Raw genomic sequence first — 18,415 nt, forward strand, 5'->3', positions numbered from 1 at the left:
TTTTCGAGGGTATGTTAATGCAACTTGATTTAGATGCAATCAGTATTGCTAATATTCTCCACTGCTAAATTGTTTTCAGAAAAATTCAAGATTGGCAGTGCTATAATGAAGCAACATCCATTCCCTGCACCACAGCTAAGAACAAGCAGGGACTTCTCCCATCCTGACAGCACTTAAAGTAGAAGGAAAAGGAGATGCTGAGGGCTGCCATACATAAGTGATTGAAATGGGAGTAGCAAGTCGTTTACTAATCTTGAGACACTAAGCAAGGATTTATTTTGCCTTAGAACTTTTCTGAAGGAAGAAGAAAGAAAGAAATGCAAAGGGAGGAATTTGGAGCGAATGAGCATCGCCAAGCTGGTGCATGGCTAGAACAATGACTGGACTTCAATATAGACAAACACTCACGAGAATCAAAGTCTGCCACCTCCTGTGAATGTTGCTGTGAGGATGTTAGTAAGGGAGCTCAGATAGATGGGTGATGGGAGTAGACAGAAGAATATCAGTTAGTGAGAAATGAGTAGTTTCATACCATCAGATAGATTGATGTAAGTTAGGATTTCAGAAAAGGCATGAAACCTTAGAAAAGGAAAAGGCTACTAGAGGTGAAGTTACTAGGTCTGTCACACATCATCCTTCTCCTTTCTTTTTCCTATTTTCTTCTCATTCATCTGCTTTTTTTTTCTTTTTTTTTTTTTTCTGAGGAAAGACAGAGTAGGCCCAGACCATAAAAGGTGTTGGTTATGAAATGCTCCCAGTTTGTTCTTAAAGGTGTGTGGCATCTTCCTCAAATATATTTTCTTCCCTTTTCTTCCTTATTTTGAACAAAGCACAGTGTCTGAATTCTGTTCAGATGTTCTGGATGTTTTTCTTTCCAGGACCCCTGGTCAGACCTTGGGACTGACAGACCCTTTTGCTGTTGGCCAATGAAAATAATTTTATGAACATCCATTATAGCTTATAGGGACCTTTTTCATTTGAAAATGTTTTTATTTTAACTTTGGTGGACATCTTGGACTTTGGAGGAATTGGGAGGTATTTTTAAGTTTTTTTTTTTTTTTTTTTTTTTTTTTGCTTTCACTATAAGACCATGCAACTTCTTTTATCCTCACTTGTTACTGAACTTCTGAAAACTCTGGAAGTGCTAGATGTCCTCAGTGTATGCTGTTGACTGTCAGTACTCTTCCTAACGCACAGCAATTATTTCTGTCGAAGAAGCTAACCAGTCTCTACAACATATAGCTAATTTTTATTTTATGGTGTTAAGTGACTACTTAACAACATGCACGTTAACTTATCTGTTGCAGATTCTTGAGGCATTGGAGCAACAGCTCTCACATTTCACTTCTCTGTTAATGTTCTTTAAATAGTCTCTCCATTGGCTTATAGCCATTAGATCATCCTTCACTTATCTGTATTAACCCGTATTTGTCATATAATAATTTTAATGATCTAAATCCCCTCTAATTATATTGGCTGCTCAACATAATATATATCAGCTGTGAGCTTGTAAATTTACAGGACTTTTACCTGTGTCCCTACACATAAAGATGTGTCATCACTTTCTTTATTGACTTTCTGCTGTCATAAGCATAAAGCATTTGACTCAACCCTGAATTCTTCTGACTCCCACAACATATATTTTCCAACTTTGTAAATTTACTTGCTGCCACCTCTGAACAGGTAGTATTTAACACTTTCTAGTATATTTTTTTCCCAGAAACAGTCATTGATGATTTATTGCTCTAGTCTACTAAAATTGTAGACTAGACAAAACTTTAATTTGTCCAAAACACAGTGGCAATGTTTTGAAAAAAAAAAAAATGCCCTAACCTTTAGTATGTTTTTATGACCTGTATCAGTGTAGTTCTTCTCTGAGAATATTCCATAAGCTTTTGCTGTGTCTTCACAGCATGCAGTGTCTCTATGGAAAGACAGCAGAAAAGTGCATTCCCTAAGTGCTTTTATTCACTAGGCAAGCCTGGGGATCTCAGCGTGGAAATGTTCTCCATTCTGATTCCTTCTCTCACAACACAGTTTTTTTGTTTGTTTGTGGTTTTGTTTGGTTTGGTTTGGTTTATTTTGCTGAGTTTATTTCCTCATTCTGTCGAGCAGCCATCTTGATTTTTAATTTGATCTTCTCTTTTTCTCAGTATGAATTAATTTGTCATTTCCCACCTCTGATTACATAACTCACAAGCATGCATTGTGACAGGACTGCATGCATGCATGCATATGACAGGATTGGGCAAATCATACTTTCAGGCATCCTCTCCATGATTCGGTTGTTTTTAAGCCTTCTAAATGTTCTTAAACCATATCAGGATATCTGCCACCTCTTATGAAACATATTTTCTTTCTTGTTATGTAAATACATAGAGATATACAGGGTACCTTTTGAGAAGCAAAGTGCTATATATAAACCAAGTAGAATTCTTTTATTTTTTATATGAAAAGAAAAAATGCAGACTCTGTCTTCAAAATTCATAAAAATACACATTTATTTATCCAAATGTCTGGAGAGGTTCATTCCATGTAATTCCTGTCTCTTGAGTAAATATATTACTCATTCTTAAGAAAAAAAGAATTATTGACTTGAGTGATTAGAAAAAGCTCTTTCAAAATCAGTTTAGCTGATAAAGTAAATAAATACATAAATGGCTAAAAGAAAAAAAAAAGTAAAAGGAAAGACTAGTCAAGCACAACTTACTCTACAGACTTGATATGTGTTTAAGTAAGTATTAGAAATCAAGCTTTGTGGAACATGTATTAAATAAGTATGATTTGTACTTGTAAATAAATACTGCATATAGGTTACATGCAAATTCCAAGCTAAGGGCACATTCAAGATTGTAAGGCATCACTAGAAGTGGTTGTTGTCTTTTGGGTGTATCTCAACATAAAAGTTGAAAGCCATGTACCGGTTTTTGCAGAGATGAAGAGAGAAGTAGAGTTTGCATTTGTTTGTTGCTTTTGTTTTGTTACGTTTTTTCAGTTGGGGAAATCTTCATGTTACATATTTGTATGCAACAGGCTCTCATGGAGTCAGGCACCATTTGTGTATGACCCACATCATAGCATTATTACCAGGATGTTCAGCTCTGAAGAAGCTGATTTCCCATACCCTGTTCAAACAACTTTAAGGTCCAGTGTATTTTCAGCTGTGAATTTTGGCATTCACCCTTTAAAACTGATGCTTGTTAATGAAGTTATGTACTTCTTCAGACTTTTTTTTTTTCTTTTCATCACATTAAGGTTGAGATAACTGCTATATCCAACATTTCTGCTCTCTGTCAGTAAGTAGATAATAAAGATGTAACTGCATTCACCCTGCTGCTTTTTATAGTTTAGCTTCAGTTTTAGAACACAATTTTCTGCATTATTTTGGGAATTACAGGTAGAAGGTGCAGCACCAAATAATTAACATTGTTAAGATTCTATGGAAATAACACAGTTACTAGCAACATGCAGCATCCTTCAGTTTGTGTATTGGTCTTACTTCATACATCTGCACTACAGTACATCTAGAAACATGGCCTTTTCACTTAACTGAAGTAGCATCATCAATGATTTGCATTATAACTAGTCTGGAAAGATCTGTACAGCATTGTTGCACTTAAAGCATGAATCTACCACACAGATGAAGTTTTTAAGTGTCAGGAAAACATCAGAGTCCTGGGCAAACTTGAAAAAAAAAATGATAGCAAGGAGCTAGCAACAGCATCAAGCTTGTAATTAGCTGTACTATGGGCTAATGTTGCTTTTTTTTCTCCAATCCCAAGCACCTTCAGTTGCAAACCAAGTGAGGAGACGTCTTCATATCATTTATGAGTCTGTATTTTCTTTATTTATTAATATTTTTGTTTGACTGTCTTGACCTTCCAGCGAAAAATCAGGTTTCATTGTCATCAGTGATTTTTCTGAGAGTAGAACAAGGATATGAAAAGAATCTGTGGATAAAGGTGTCAATTTATGTTTGCGAACTTATTGTGAGATTATGTTACCTCCGTTATATCTCTTTGTTCAACTTATGTTGTTATTTTAGCCCAAAAAAGGCCAAAGATCATCAGCTAAAGTGCATGTAGAGTAAAGCTGCTCCTGTAAAATTGATGATCCGTCCAATTATTTATCTATAGAGGCTGCTGGGAAGAAACGCAACTATCTCAGTTCTCAGACCCCTCTGCTAGGTTGAACTTCATGGCTGAAGGTTTAATCCCTAAGTGTCATATCAACAATTCATTCTGTGATATTCTGGCTGACATCCTCTCCTTCCTTATTTATTGATGTCTTCAGTCATCGACAATGAGAGGAAAATACACTATTCGTCAAAGTGATGGTGTTTTACCCTCGCTTACAGTTGATGCTGCTGTCACATTGATGGTTGGAAAATAAACTCAATCATTATAAAAAGCTAAGAGTGTGAACTTGCCAGTGACAGGAAGAAGATGAAAAAAAAAAAAAAAAACACAGTAACTTGCTTAAAAAGAAAATAGAGATGTTTCCTATAAAGATATTTTGGGGCTTTGTTTGGGAAATATCAAGCCATTTTAGCTATTTATTTTAATGTTATTACTTTGAAGGAAAATCTGTTCCTTGCACTCCTTTATGTCTATGCAAACGTATGTATAATTTTTAGCAATAAATATTTGTTATCATTCCACCTCATGCTACTACCTGGTTAGCATTTTTTTTCCTCTTTATTTTAAGATATTTTGCATTGTTTTTTTTTTCTTTCCCAGATTACACTGAATCCATGTATCTGTTTCTGTATGCCAGTATTTTAAGTACTTTGATGAAGAATAAGCTTAGTATAGCTTCATCCAGTCCTTTGACATACAAACATAGGCAAAGCTCTTTCTTGAATCACTTTCTTAGTCTACCATTTGTATGACTGTACTGCACCTTACAGCTTTTTTAACTCAATAACCACATATCTTACCACATTTCACCTTTGGGAGGCATTGTATATACAGCTAAAATTGAAGAGCAGCAAGCCAAGAGGGACAAGATAGCATAATGAGGATGTCAATTTGTGGTCAGATATCTGAGGAAATATTTATCTTACTTGTACTGCACTTGGCAACAGATAGAGAAATATATATGTAATGAATTTCCGTAGACTTTATCTAACAGTGTGTACCTTCTGTTAAATGCATTTTGAAAAAATAAAATAAAATTGCCTGTCCCACATTTTAAAAGTTTGAGGTGATTCTAATTTGGATTGATTCCAAAATGGACTGGACTTTATGTTAAAAAAAAAAAAAAAAAAAGCAACCTTGTTCTTCCCACTAACATATCAGTGATTTTTTTTTTACCAATTCATTTTTGTACATCTCCTCACATAGTGACATTTTAAATCCAACTCATTCACCAGAACATGTTTTCTGTTGTTTATAAAAATAAAATGAAATGTTTTTATAGTTTTACTCAGCTAGCAGCCTAGCTAAGTTGCCTAAATGAATGTGTACTGAAATGCCTGGTTGTCTCACACTTGCAATGTGTCCTGAGGCAAGTTACAGCTGCTTCAGCTACTTGTGTCTGCTTCCCCACCTGTAAAATGGGAATGATTTAACTTATTTTTCTCCTTCAGGGAAATACAGGGAGGGTTTCTTAATGTTTCTGTAGAGCTTTGAAGATTAAAATCTCTTCTCTATATTTGCCGCTATTATTTCAGTCAAAGAGGAGCGTTTGACTGAAGCTGTTTGAAGAGTAAAGTTTTGGCATCTTGAGTTGTCTTTGTACTGTATCTTGAGGCTTGGATTCCTCTCTCCGCTATAATTTTGCAACCTTTGGTTCAACAGGAGCTGCGGAAGCAAATAACCCATGAGTAAACAAACAGAGTTGCCAATAGATTAATGTATGTGTCTGCTGTTAAAAACATCAGGAGATGCATCACGGTGTATCTCCAGTTATGCCAGAAATAGTATCTGATGAAGCAAAGTAGATACCAGTAACTGGTTTGGGCGTAGCCTAAAAAGACTTTTATTTAAGCATCAATGGTGAAAGCTGAGAAGCACAAGAAATATGTTCTTCTAATTTTTTTTCCAGTATCTTTAGATGTATAGGTATTGCTGGTATTTTTAATGAGGGCTTCCTGACTTCCTTGCTAAGACAAGGAGTGGGCATAAAGAGTGTCTGGGAAGTATGAACACCCATCACTTAGAGCAAGTTTGAAAGTCTTCTTGCCTTTGTTTTGTCGACCAAAATTAGCATCAGTTTCCAAGACCTCCAAAAACTTGGCAGATTGCAAGGGGACAGCTTCTGGTTTGGTTGTTGCTTCTGCAGTTTTATGTTGCTTGGAAAAGTTAAAATTTAGTATAATGATACCTTCCTCCTTGCAGTTAGGAGTGATTAAGCTATCATATGTATTAAACGCTGTTGCTCTTGAAATAACTTTGTTACAATCTAACCTGGCATTTTGAGGCTTTACAGTCACAAGGTATATTTTTCATGATTTACATTTTGATTTTTTAATGCAGAGCAGATTGGACAGGAGATGCTGGAAAACCTCAGCCATGACAGAGAGAAGATCCAGCGTGCTCGGGAACGGGTAAGTTTGATAATAAGTAATTGCTGGTCGTGGATTTTATTTGCTTTGGGCAAGTTCACTGTGCATGCAAAAATAATCCAGCATATTGGTTAGTTTTATATAAATCAGCTGCTATCATGAGATGTAATCACCCTCTGAAGCAAAGCACTTATAAAGTGTATTATATGGGCCCAGTCCTGCAAATCCTCTCCCACGGGGAGTCATACTGAAGCCACCAAAACACACCGTTGTAAGCAAGCTTTGTATCACTATCACCACAGTTAGATCTGCTTTCTGTCCTTTGGAAGACTTTTTTATAGTGTCCATTGCAATCACCTCTTGTACTCTCTGAAACAAAGGTCAGGATCATGATTTAGCTTCTAATAATTGATCAACAGCTGCTCTTTGTAGCTGCAGGTGCTAAGAATCGCTGTCTGAGGATGTATGCAATAGTTGCCACTTTTCTCAATGTCCCCAGTGTTGTATGGGTAAAATCAACATTTCTTTCTGTGTTGGGGTTTCCTACACTGCTGCTCTGTCACTCCAGTCAAAAGGTATCTATGTCGTGTTTGGCTTCTGGTGCCTCTATAGTTTAGTACTTAATGAAGATGCCCATCCAACTCGTACAACTTCTCTAAACTTCAGTCTAAGAGAATTGACCCTTTGGTTCTGAATGTTGCTCACAGTTTCAGGAAGATCTCACCAGCTCTGCTGGCTCACCCAGAACATGGAGTGACTGAATCTGTGACTTTCTGTCTATGACACATTGATCAGACACTGTATTGAGCATCCAGTGTTGCCAAAGCTAAGCCATCTTACAGGCCTCTAGTTGACAAATGGCATTTAAGGAAACTCCTTGATATGTCCCAGGGAGTTTCGTTACCTGGATAGCTCTGATTGGCAAAGCCCCTTATGACAACTTTAACGAGGCGTTTTCTGTCAGTTATACCAGTTGCTTCTTGAAGTCCTGGGCATTAGCTACTTTAAAACATTAAGTATAACCAAATCATTAAATATTTGTATTGTGAGCATTTACCAAGTGTTGTTCAGGTAACTTTGTGTCTTGTTTTCCCTTCATTCTTCACATCCCTTGTGACTGCAAAGTCTGAGATGCTTTTTTGTTTCTGTCTGGACAAATAGAACCTGGGCAAAGGAGCTGAATAATGTGTATCTCTGTGCTGATCCTAAAAATACTTGTGAAAGCTGGAGAAAGAGGAGGCATGGTTCTGATGACTCCTTATACACATAGTTCATAGCATACATTTTACGTTCTGCCTGAAAAGCAAATTTCATTGATGGAAAAACCTGCAAGCTGTAAAGCACAAGGTCAAATATAAGAGTATTCTGGGAAAGTACATCCAATAACAATTCTGCAAAAGATCTTGTCATAAATGGAAGATCTTAAATTCCAAAATTTTATTGTATGCCACTTAAATATTTTGTCTAGGGAATTCAGAAAAGTGTACCTGTCTAAAAGTAAAGTTAGGGATGATCTTGGATAACTTCAGAAGTTTTCCATTTTGTGGAGGTTTTTTAACCTCCTTGGTTAAAAAAGTGTCCTTTTGTGGAGGACAGAGGGTGTTCTATCAATGCATAATAGCTTTACACTGAATACATGCAGATATTGTCTTAAGAGCCTGGGAACTAATGTGTCTTCTGAAAGTCAAATGTCATCTTGAGTATGATGGCCAGTTCTTAGCAGTTTAATCTTGTGAAATTAGAAATATTTTCTCTTGAGCAAAATGTAAATGAGGTAGTGTCTCTATAGTTTGGTTAAATTTATGTACGTGCTTTCCTGTCAGTAGAGTAAAATGCTTGAATGAAGAAAAATGCAAGACATAACTAGTATTATTTGGAATAAATGAAGATGATGTGCAGTGCAACGTACATGTATAATAACATCCATGAAAGAGTAATTCCCTAAACTATCTCTTACTTTTTAAACCAAAGAGAAGGGATAAAAGCTCTGCTACAGGAGCCAGAGAGGTTAACTGTACTATAAAGGACTCTAAAAGATGCAATACTTTTTTAGGAAAGCCTTGAATTAAAATGTGTGTAAGGCAGACAAGATATCAACATCAACATCTTCCTCATCTTCCTGCTTTTCTCATTATTATTCTCCATATTATTTTAAAAAGCTTTCTTAAATACCATGCAGATTTGCCATTGCTAATATTAAAGCAGCTTTCAAAAGCTTTTCACTACAGCAAGGAAGTGCCATTATATGCCATTTAACAGTTTTGCATGCCACCAATTCTTTGGCTTCTGCAGTGCAATGGTATTAGTTAAGAAATGATGGAAGAGCTACCATCAGATTTTTCAGTTTTAAATAAAAACAAACTTACAGTTTGAAAAAAATAATACATTTTGGATTGGGTTATTGTTTTGTTTTGCTTTGTTTTTCCCTGCCAATGCAAAAAGAGAAGGCTTTTTTTAGTGTTCTCTTGGAATGTAGCTAGAGATCTTCCAACTATGTCTGTATGTGTTTGTTTCTTTTTAACATTTCTTTTGCTTATTTTGTGTGTGTGTGTTTTTATTATTTTATTGCCATAAAAGTATGAGGTCGTCTTGCTTAGAGGACTGTGTCAAACCTCTGTTGTTCGACTTCCCCTTCCTAACTATCAGTACTGATTCTAGCTGCCAGGTAGAGTCCTGCAGCAAGACAAGAAAGTTAGGATCAAACATCTAATTGGAAAAAGGAGTGAGCTACTTTTCTGTGAAAAGGGAGGAGAAGCCCCAAGTATTAAATGCATCTTTATGAATAATAAAAGACCAAAGTAAAGCATACATTTGTGCTTTAGATTCCCTTCTAGCATGGGTAAGAACCTGACTTTTTAATGAGCCTTTAAAAAATTATTATGACATTTTTTCTTCTGTTACTTGTGTCAAACTGGGCTAAACTGCTTTTCTGGAGCTTGAATTGTCTATAGATGAATCAAGAAAAAAATGAGGGGTTGACCTCCCTGAAATATAATGCTCATCTTTGTTCCATCATGCTGCATAATTACAGAGCTCTGAGAGTCAGTGCAAGCCTTCCCACCGAATATGATATTAGTAAGAGCTGTCTTGGTTGGTGTTACCCAGTCCCATCTTTTGCATGGTATTTCCTTAATATCTTTTACAAGAACAAGGTGGAAATTTATACATAAGGGTATGTGTCATTGATTGCAACTGCTGATTTCAGTAATAAGCATTACATCTGGTAGCAAATATTTACAATATTAGGCTCCAAAATAGCAACTGGTTTTAATATTTCTGCTATGCATATATTCAAGATAAAAACAGTGGCTTGTTATGGCGCAGGCGATTTGTTCTTTTAAGACTGCCTGTTTTCTTGGCAATGTTGCTGTTTCAGTGAATTTATAACACAGGATGCATATCTTCTACAACAAAGTTTCTTTAGTAAGAAGTCAATGAATCAGATAATCCTTGCAATCTGATTTAATAATGAAGAGGTAAATATTCAACTTTCATAAGGAGAAGAATGTTTTATGTATGTATACACAGCTGTGTTTAAAAATAGTGGTCCCTGCTATTCTGTAATTGACAACTGTTACACTTTCCTTTACAGTATATTTTGATGTCACCCTTGTTTAGAGATCTCTAGAAAGTCCAAAGATGTCTCTCCTTTAGCTATCTGTAGCGAAAGAAGTAATAGGAGAGTAATTCTATTCTTCCCATACACTTCATTATTCATTATTTCTAGAGTGCCTTTTGTGAGATACTAACATAACAATAGAAGGAAGAATTTAATCCCTTTTAAAGAAAAATAGAAAATATTTTATTTTTAATACGGATTTCATTTTCTCCATAACCTTTCTTTTATTATCCCCCATTTCATTTTCATTAGGCTGTAGTTTTACCTATTTTGCAAGATTTTTGACCTGTAGAACAAGTCAGCTAATGAAGTTAAGCTGTCAATGTAGTTTTCGTGTGTCTTATTAAACTACTTAAAACACTGTTTCCAGTGAGTTATCCTTACATGCAAAAATATATATTATACAGATGTGCACTATGTGCATCCTATACACATACTTTTGTCATTTACACATTGTACATAAAGTATTTGAACACCAGTTCCACTAATGGCTGCTGTAAGGTCACAACGGGTTTTGCATTTAAAGGGCAGTATGGGCATATTGCTTTTATGCAGAATCAGTAAAATGACATTGTTCTGTATTACTGCTTTTTCTTTAAACTGGTGCCTTTGAAAAAACAGTGAAAGAAAGATGTTTGTTTTTCTTTTCATAAAGCATCAGGAACACAGCACATGGCTGTCCCTTCGTCCCTTGATGCATTCACTCATATACATAACCAATACACATACACACATCAATGGGAATTACAGATACCGATCTATAGAGCATCTACCTTCAACCTGCTGTTTGTAAAGCTTTTGCTCTTTATCCTGATACATCTTTGTTGCCTCAGTGTCTTATCTTCAACTGGTTTCATCTTTGTGGAAGTGAAGACCAGACAAAACATTTTCAAATTTCAGAGCTTCGGTGGCTATCCCACGTGTGAGTTTGTTGCAGACTGAAACTGAAGTTGATTGAATCAAACAACAATAGAAATAGCTATTCTTTGTACAGAATTGAGTACATGTGACATTTGATTTTAATGGGACTCTTTTCTCCCCAGCTTAGAGAAACAGATGCAAACCTGGGGAAGAGCTCCAGGATTTTGACAGGGATGTTGCGAAGGTAAGGCCAAGGTAGGGACACTTCCAGTCTTTCTTTTTTTCCCTCTTTCCCTCTGTGCCTTTACTTTTAGTTCTAGTTCAGCCTCTGCATTTTGCTGACTTACCTGACTTTTTTACACAGGTTGCTATGTAGAATTTCTTCAAATGAATTCTGATAATGAAGCAGGAAAGGTTAGATAGAAGGCTTTATCACAGCTATGGAAAGAATTTTCTGTAGCCTGAAGGATTACCCCTTGTTCACTCATTTCTCATCTTTGTTTCTTTGTATTTGGGGCTTTTCTGGTCTGTTCTAAAATTAAGCTTTTTGATGATGGTTTCCTGCATTCCTTATTCTCAGACGTTTTCAAAATTTCAGTGTTTTCAGGGTTTTTTACCTATTATATTTTATGTGAGAAACTTTGTAAATCTGTTGGGGCAGTGTAAATTTGCTAACAGAGAGCAAATGATCAGTTCTGTCTGAATAGATTGGGCAGACACATTGTAAAATGTTGTGGTTTTAGCATGTTTCTTCCATGTTTTCAATGTTGTGCAAATTGTCCCTGGGATTAAAGTGAAATGATACAGAAAGGGAAAATTTGCAACATCCTAAATATCTATGTGGGATTCTAGTGAGGGAGGTATCCACTGATTATTATATCAGTAGCTTCCCAGAGAAATTTTTTGAGTTTGTGGATATGTGTTCTTTACCCATTGAAGCAACACAAGCTTCTATGTCATATCCATGTTTCTGTACTCTTATTCAGCTTCCTGAAAAAGAAAAATACCACTCTAATAGGTGATGTTGGGTGCTATGAAAACACATTTTTCAAAGGATGGTATAGCATCCTCAGAAGAGTGCATTATGAAATTGCCCTTCCCATGGGTTTTACATGACATGTTTGCTTAACACAAGTAGCTTTTTTTTTTTTTTTTTTTAAAAAAAAAAAAAAAAGGTAAGAGTTTTAGGAGAATTTTTGATTTATCACTTGCCTTGAAAAATAGCAAAATGAGAATGTAACTTGTTCTATAGCACAAGCTTTATCATTTCCTAAGTCTCCTCAGAAAAATGGCTTTGTTAGTACCTTTTATACTCAGTTGACAAAGGTTAAAATGACTGAACCTGATGCCTTCATTCCACAGATTTCTTACAATTCCAACTCCAAACTGTAACATATAAAATTCTCTGATTAAGAGTAAAATGTAAATGACATGAGCTAAATTTAAAATCCATGGAGAAAGAAAGTGGCAATTGAAAGGGATGGTTCAGTGCCTGTAGACAATCTAAATAAACACAGCCAAAAAAAAAAAAAAAAAAAGGAAAAGATACAACCAAACCCAAGTCTCCCCAGGAAGGACCCTGCGACATGAGCTGTAACGATATTCTGCATATGTCTCCATTTTGTCAAATCTCATTAAAGGGGTTTCTTGCTTTATGTCAATTGAGCTGTCCAAAAATCATTCATCATTTTAGTGTAAGAAAAAATCATGCAGTTATTTAAATAATATCATATTAATGTTAAAGTTCAGCTGTCATTTAATAGTATGGCTTAATCAGACATAGCATTTAGGAAAAATAGTTTTTTCGGGCTTTACTTGGCTTTCAGGTTGGCAGATTCAAATAAGGATTTATGGGTTTCTGAACCAATGTATTCTTTCCATGTTTATGCTTGAGATACCTCAGCCTTCTTTGCAGCACCCTGTAGTCTGTTATTTTCGATAAAATAAAGTATCTCCTCATATTGTGTTTGAATACATTTCCAAGTAATTTGGAGAAGCTGGAACAAAAACATACGCTGTAACCTTTGACTTTGTTTTGTGTTTGGGAATCACAGTTAGGAGTCCTGGTTTATAAGTGTTCCATAATCCAAATGAAAAATGTGATCTCTCTGAAATATACTTGGGTTCATGTTTTCAGACAAAAGGATTATGCAGTTGGAACACCAAGATGGTGTGTTTCTGTGCATCAAGAAAGCACTGGATTTCCTTTTTATTTAACAAAAATACTGAGTTGGGTCACCCATCTGGATGAAAGGCAGGTTAGTATTTAGACTCAGTTCAGGTGAATTTGTCAAAAGAAATGCCTCAGCACATATGTAACTTGCAGTAGAAGATTCTCAGGGTGTTTTGTAAAAACACTTAATAGACCTATGGTAAAATTAATTTGCTCTATGACTATTGACTAGAAATCTTGCATTAGCCCAGACTCAGCATCATCCCAATGTTGTTTAGTCACAAGGATAATCATAAAATATGAAACCCACTAAATCAGCACAAATTAGATAAATACAAGTGTAAAAAAATAATTAACACAGATTGGCAGTTGAGTCCTAATTCTACATACTTCAGTAAGTACCACATAACGTTTCACTTAATTATTGGAACCAATGAAGAAAAATGCTTGAGGACTATTCTTCACATCATTATCATACAGAAAAGCTAATGTTAAGCTGAACATTGCTCAACTTAGCTGCTGCTACCACAATATGTATTTTATGATATGCTTGAAGTTATGTGCCAGGCTAACACTCTGTGCATTCAATTAATGCCAAACTGCTTCTATTTTTACTCTCTGGGAAAGGTAAATCAGCATCTCTTCTGAGATGGCTAAACAAGTGATTAGATATTTAAATAGGGAGTGTTCTTAATGAGGGCTAAAATACTCCCTTTGTACAACTGAAATTCCCTGGCATTGCATTTGTGTGTAAAAAGTTATGGAGATGGGGAATGAAAGTGGGGATAAATTTTGCTAGTTGCCATAGGTCAATAAAGAAATCAGTGATAGAATAGGGACAGATCTTCCTATCCCAGCTTCCTGCTTTAACAACTTAAAGCAGCCAGATTTATGTACTGGACTTTATCTCTCAGTATTTTGTGTATATGGGTAAAGAGTTTTTTTTGTAAAAGGTCTTTCAAAATATTCTTGCTTTGAAATGCTTGTAATATTATTTTTCCTTTTCTGTAAATAAACCTACTGAGATGCCTCTAAACTAGAATGTTACACTTACGGCAGGCACTTAGTTACTAGGATATTAGCATGTTGATAATGGCAAAACATTAATCATTTTCTTTTATGTGTATCTAGAGCTCTGGACACCCTGACATTTTATGACTAGTCTTTAAAGCAGTGAGACTATAACAGAAGCTCAGTGTAGTTTCAGTTATAGAATTTGTATGTAATAGATTTTAACATAAGGAAAGGCATCCTTTGCAATGTTGCCACCTCAGACATCTATCCTTTGGCCTCTACCCTAATGTGAATTAGAGAGTGTACGGTGTGTTAGAAAGAAGCAGAAAAGAATATGCTGTGACAGATCTTCAGTTGTTTGTCCATATCCTAAGCCAGTAGCCTAGAAGAGCTTTTAAGAGAAGAATTTGGACAGTCTCCAAGACACACTCAGCCCAGTTTCGGTGGGAAACAAACAAACCTAGAAGTAACCAGATATAGATTTCAGTAGATTTGAATCTATATCACATTAGCAGATAAATTCTATGTAGCTCCCTCCAAATTGCAGAAAAATAATTTAGAAAAATATCTACTGCCCTCCACAACAATATTTGATTCTGTCTGGCTTAATAGCATTTTTTAATGCCCAAAATTCTCTTTTGATCTTCAAATTTCAGATCATCTCAGAAGATAACTTCTGAGTTATCAACGATGCTTTGAGAAACTCATGAATACCTTTGCTCTTATAAAAGGGACTTTTAAAAAAGTGATTTCAGATAGGACAGAGAAAATTTCAGTGAATTTCAATGAAACAGTAAGTCTTTAACTCTCAGGTGATAAATGAGATGATTTGCCAACAGGTGCATGACCAAGGTGACCACAACCGAAAACAGGGAATGCCTCCCCCTCCAAACTAATTGTAGTCAAGCTTCTTCACTCTTCTTTACAGGTACTCTAGCTTCTTGCATTATTTCTAGTCAAAATTCCATGTGCTTTTGAACTCCAAGGAAGTCCAGACCCCACAGTTATTATTCAACATTTCATACAATCATACAACAATTTGGAAGGGACCTCTAGAGGTCATCTAGTCCAACCTCCTGTTCAAAGCAAGTCTAACTAGAGCAGACTGCTCAGAGACTTGTCAAGTGTTTAACACATACAAGGCTGGAGATATCAAAACCTCTCTGGGCAGTCTGGTCAAGCAGTAGTTGAAATAAGCAATTTTTTCCAGGAATCAAATGGAAATTTCCCATCATCCAGCTTTTGTCCATTGCCTCTGGTCTTAAGCATAAGTGGTTCAAAACATCAGTGTTTTAGAATTGACCTTCAGAGGAAATTCTTTAAACAGAATGTGGGGTGCTCTGCCTCCACCCATCGACTTGGTGGCATGGCCATTCAGCAGTTGGTGCACAAGAGATTTTATTTGCTTTCTCACACTCCTGGAGATGTGAAAAGTTAATTATGGTCTGTTCTGCCTTATTTCTTGACTAGGAAGCCCCCATACACAGCTCCCATACACAGAAGAATAGCAGCAAGAGAAAGTCATCTCCTCGTCAATACAAATTGAAACCAATACTGAGTGTTATCACTGTCTTTTTCACTGCTATTTCACTGCTGATCTCTGTTTCCATCCCCAGAAGTCCATGACAAAAAGAATTTTTTCTGAGCTAAAGCTTATCTCAGTATCAGTCATATCAGTCATACCAGGCCATGACTGTTGAATACTGAGCGAAGTTTAACATGCCGTTGGATTTGCCTTGTTTTCATGCTAATAGAGAAATTCCTCTTTCCAGCAGGAACTTTGCATATTTGGTCTCAAGCCAAAAGAAGTTTGAGTAGAAATTGTTTCAGCAACTCTTTGGTACATAAATGTATTTCTATTTTTACCTCAAGATGTATTTCTACACTGAAAAATGATTGAATGGTAAATCCTTTTGCAACGTCTGCTCCATGTTAAATATTTACAGCTGCAGCTGTTTACTTCAGTAATTTAGACCTTGATTCAGGAAAATATTTAAGCATATGGTTAACTTAAACCAGAGAAGCAATTCTCTTAACTTAAGGGACACTGAGTAAGGGGGGAGTGAGTAGCAGAACAATTCTGTGTCATCTCTTGGGGCAACACTGCATTTACAGTGCTCCTTGCTCAAGGCCTATTACAGAGCAACACTGTCCATAATATTCCTACTGTTAAATGGGAACCATAAAATATACATAGGGTAGGTTGGTGCTTACTGTCAGTGAAAGGACTTTTTTTTTTTCTTTACTTTCCTGACTTTTAACCATTTAATAATATAGTTATTATTATGCATGTTTGTACTTTAATATGTAACTATTTTTTATCAGTTATAAAGTGTTAAATATTTTCAGAAGGAAAATGTTAAGCTTTATGGTACTGTTAATCATAAGATAGTCTTTGGATAAGGAACATACAGCTTGTTATTCCACAGTAAATCTTGGCATTAATTAGTACCTGGTCATTTTTTGCTTTGTCTCTAACTTTAAAAAGAAACCTTGTTTCTTTGCTGAAGTGATGTACAAAACATCTGGAAAATGTAAACGTAGTGTCAACAAAATTCCCGAGGGTAAGCATTCTTCATTATTAGTAGTCTGACCAAAATGCATAAAATGTACCTCTAGGTCTGAACAGCAAGAATTTTAAAATAGTATGGGACACTGTGAGTTCCTTGTTCTCAGTGTAGATAGAACATGTTCATATATAAGTAAGATGCAGGTTTTGTGTTTAATAATCAAGAGTCATTTTCTTAATCTTGATCAACTTTCTTGGATAGAATTCTATATGTTGTTTCCAAAATGTTTTTGAAAAAACAAACTCTGTTTTCATTCAGTGTTAGAAATACTTTCATTTCCTGCACCATAGAAAGTGCAGCAGTCCTTTAAGCTGCTCCATAACCATGATAGCTACGGCAAGCAGTGTACCTGGAGAATTCCAAGCCCTGTACTGAATGTCTATAGAACAGGACCAACTTCAATACTGCAAACATGTAGCTACAATTAGTTTAATGCCACCTTATCCTTTGCAAACCTTCAGCTCCAACAACCTAAGTGTTACAAAGTTTACTTTAGACCTTGAAAAAGAAAAGGAGCATAATGATTGATCTTCACATTTTAATAAATTCAGTGAATAGGATAAAATAAAATCTGTGCTTTAATCTCCTTATACCTAGGCAAAGTCTTAGAAGGATATGTCCTTCATTGAATGAGATAGAAGCATTTATATTTTAGCCTTGTTTTATTTTTCAGATTGCTGGAAATTTTTATCCATGCGTCAAGCTGCCTACACTAAGTCCATTATGAGCCAGGCTCTCAGCATTCTTCAGACAATATTTCCAATTCCCTTTTTTCATTTCTGTTTTAAATATACAATGGCCTTTGTTCTACCCTCCCCATTCCCTCTTTTCTATCATCTGGAATTACTATCTCATTTGCCCCCTCCCCCCCTCCCCTCTACTTGTGTCCAGCTGAACAGCTGGAAAGAACATTATCTTCAGCACAGTTGTGTTTCTGCAGGAAAGCAGGGTCCCAGTGGATAATTATCGCAGCTAGTCCTAGACTGCATATACCAAGAATGTAAAGCATCATAATAGGTTAAATATCATGTAACCCTTTGTGATTGTTCTTTGTATTGAGAAATGTTGACTATCATTAAGCAGCTAGAGCCTAAAAAGGTTTGCAATACTTCATGTCATGAGTGAAGCAAAAGGCATTTCATAGTCAGCATTGACATGTCTGAACCACAATAGATGTCCCATGACATGCTTTCATGAGAAGACATGGCTCATATCAGCATAATCAGTGCAGTGCTTTCTTGCAGTAGTTACAAACAATTTTCAGTTGGATGAATTCTCTCTGACATGATATTCAGGAATAGTGAAAGTGGTGAAAAATATTTTGAATGTGATCAGATTGTTTATGTGAAGCAGGGAACCTGTTAGCAAAAGCTGACACTGGTAATTGCTGAAATAATTGGAGACAACTCTTCAGAAATCAATGAAGTCAAACTTCTTTAAGGCCAGTAGTAAATTAAGGATCACGTTGTTCTTAAGATGACTCACACTATAGCTGTCACAAATGAATATACGCCAGATTTTACACATTCCATTTACTGAGTGTTTAAGCCATAAATTTCAAAATACACCATTTTCTGATCACAGATCTTCATGATATTTTGCAAATCTCTCTTCTTGGGTAGGCAGAGAGCTTTCAGGTACAGGTGTATTTGAGATTTCTGTGCTCCTGC

General features: G+C 35.8%; 1 protein-coding gene across 4 annotated transcripts in view; it reads left to right on the forward strand.

The window, feature by feature from the left end:
- Positions 1-18,415, forward strand: part of VTI1A (vesicle transport through interaction with t-SNAREs 1A) — a 276,546-nt gene that overhangs the window by 153,331 nt on the left and 104,800 nt on the right. For 2 of the 4 annotated variants that reach the window (XM_035330470.1, XM_035330471.1), the window contains 2 exons: positions 6,480-6,550; positions 11,171-11,243. In XM_035330470.1, the coding sequence (XP_035186361.1) occupies positions 6,480-6,550; positions 11,171-11,236 (137 nt within the window). In that variant the 3' untranslated portion in view covers positions 11,237-11,243. The remainder of the gene's footprint in view (positions 1-6,479; positions 6,551-11,170; positions 11,244-18,415) is intronic. The other 2 variants (XM_035330465.1, XM_035330466.1) reach the window with 1 other exon arrangement.

The sequence above is a fragment of the Oxyura jamaicensis genome, chromosome 6 (genome assembly GCF_011077185.1).
Source record: "Oxyura jamaicensis isolate SHBP4307 breed ruddy duck chromosome 6, BPBGC_Ojam_1.0, whole genome shotgun sequence".
NCBI lineage: Eukaryota > Metazoa > Chordata > Aves > Anseriformes > Anatidae > Oxyura > Oxyura jamaicensis.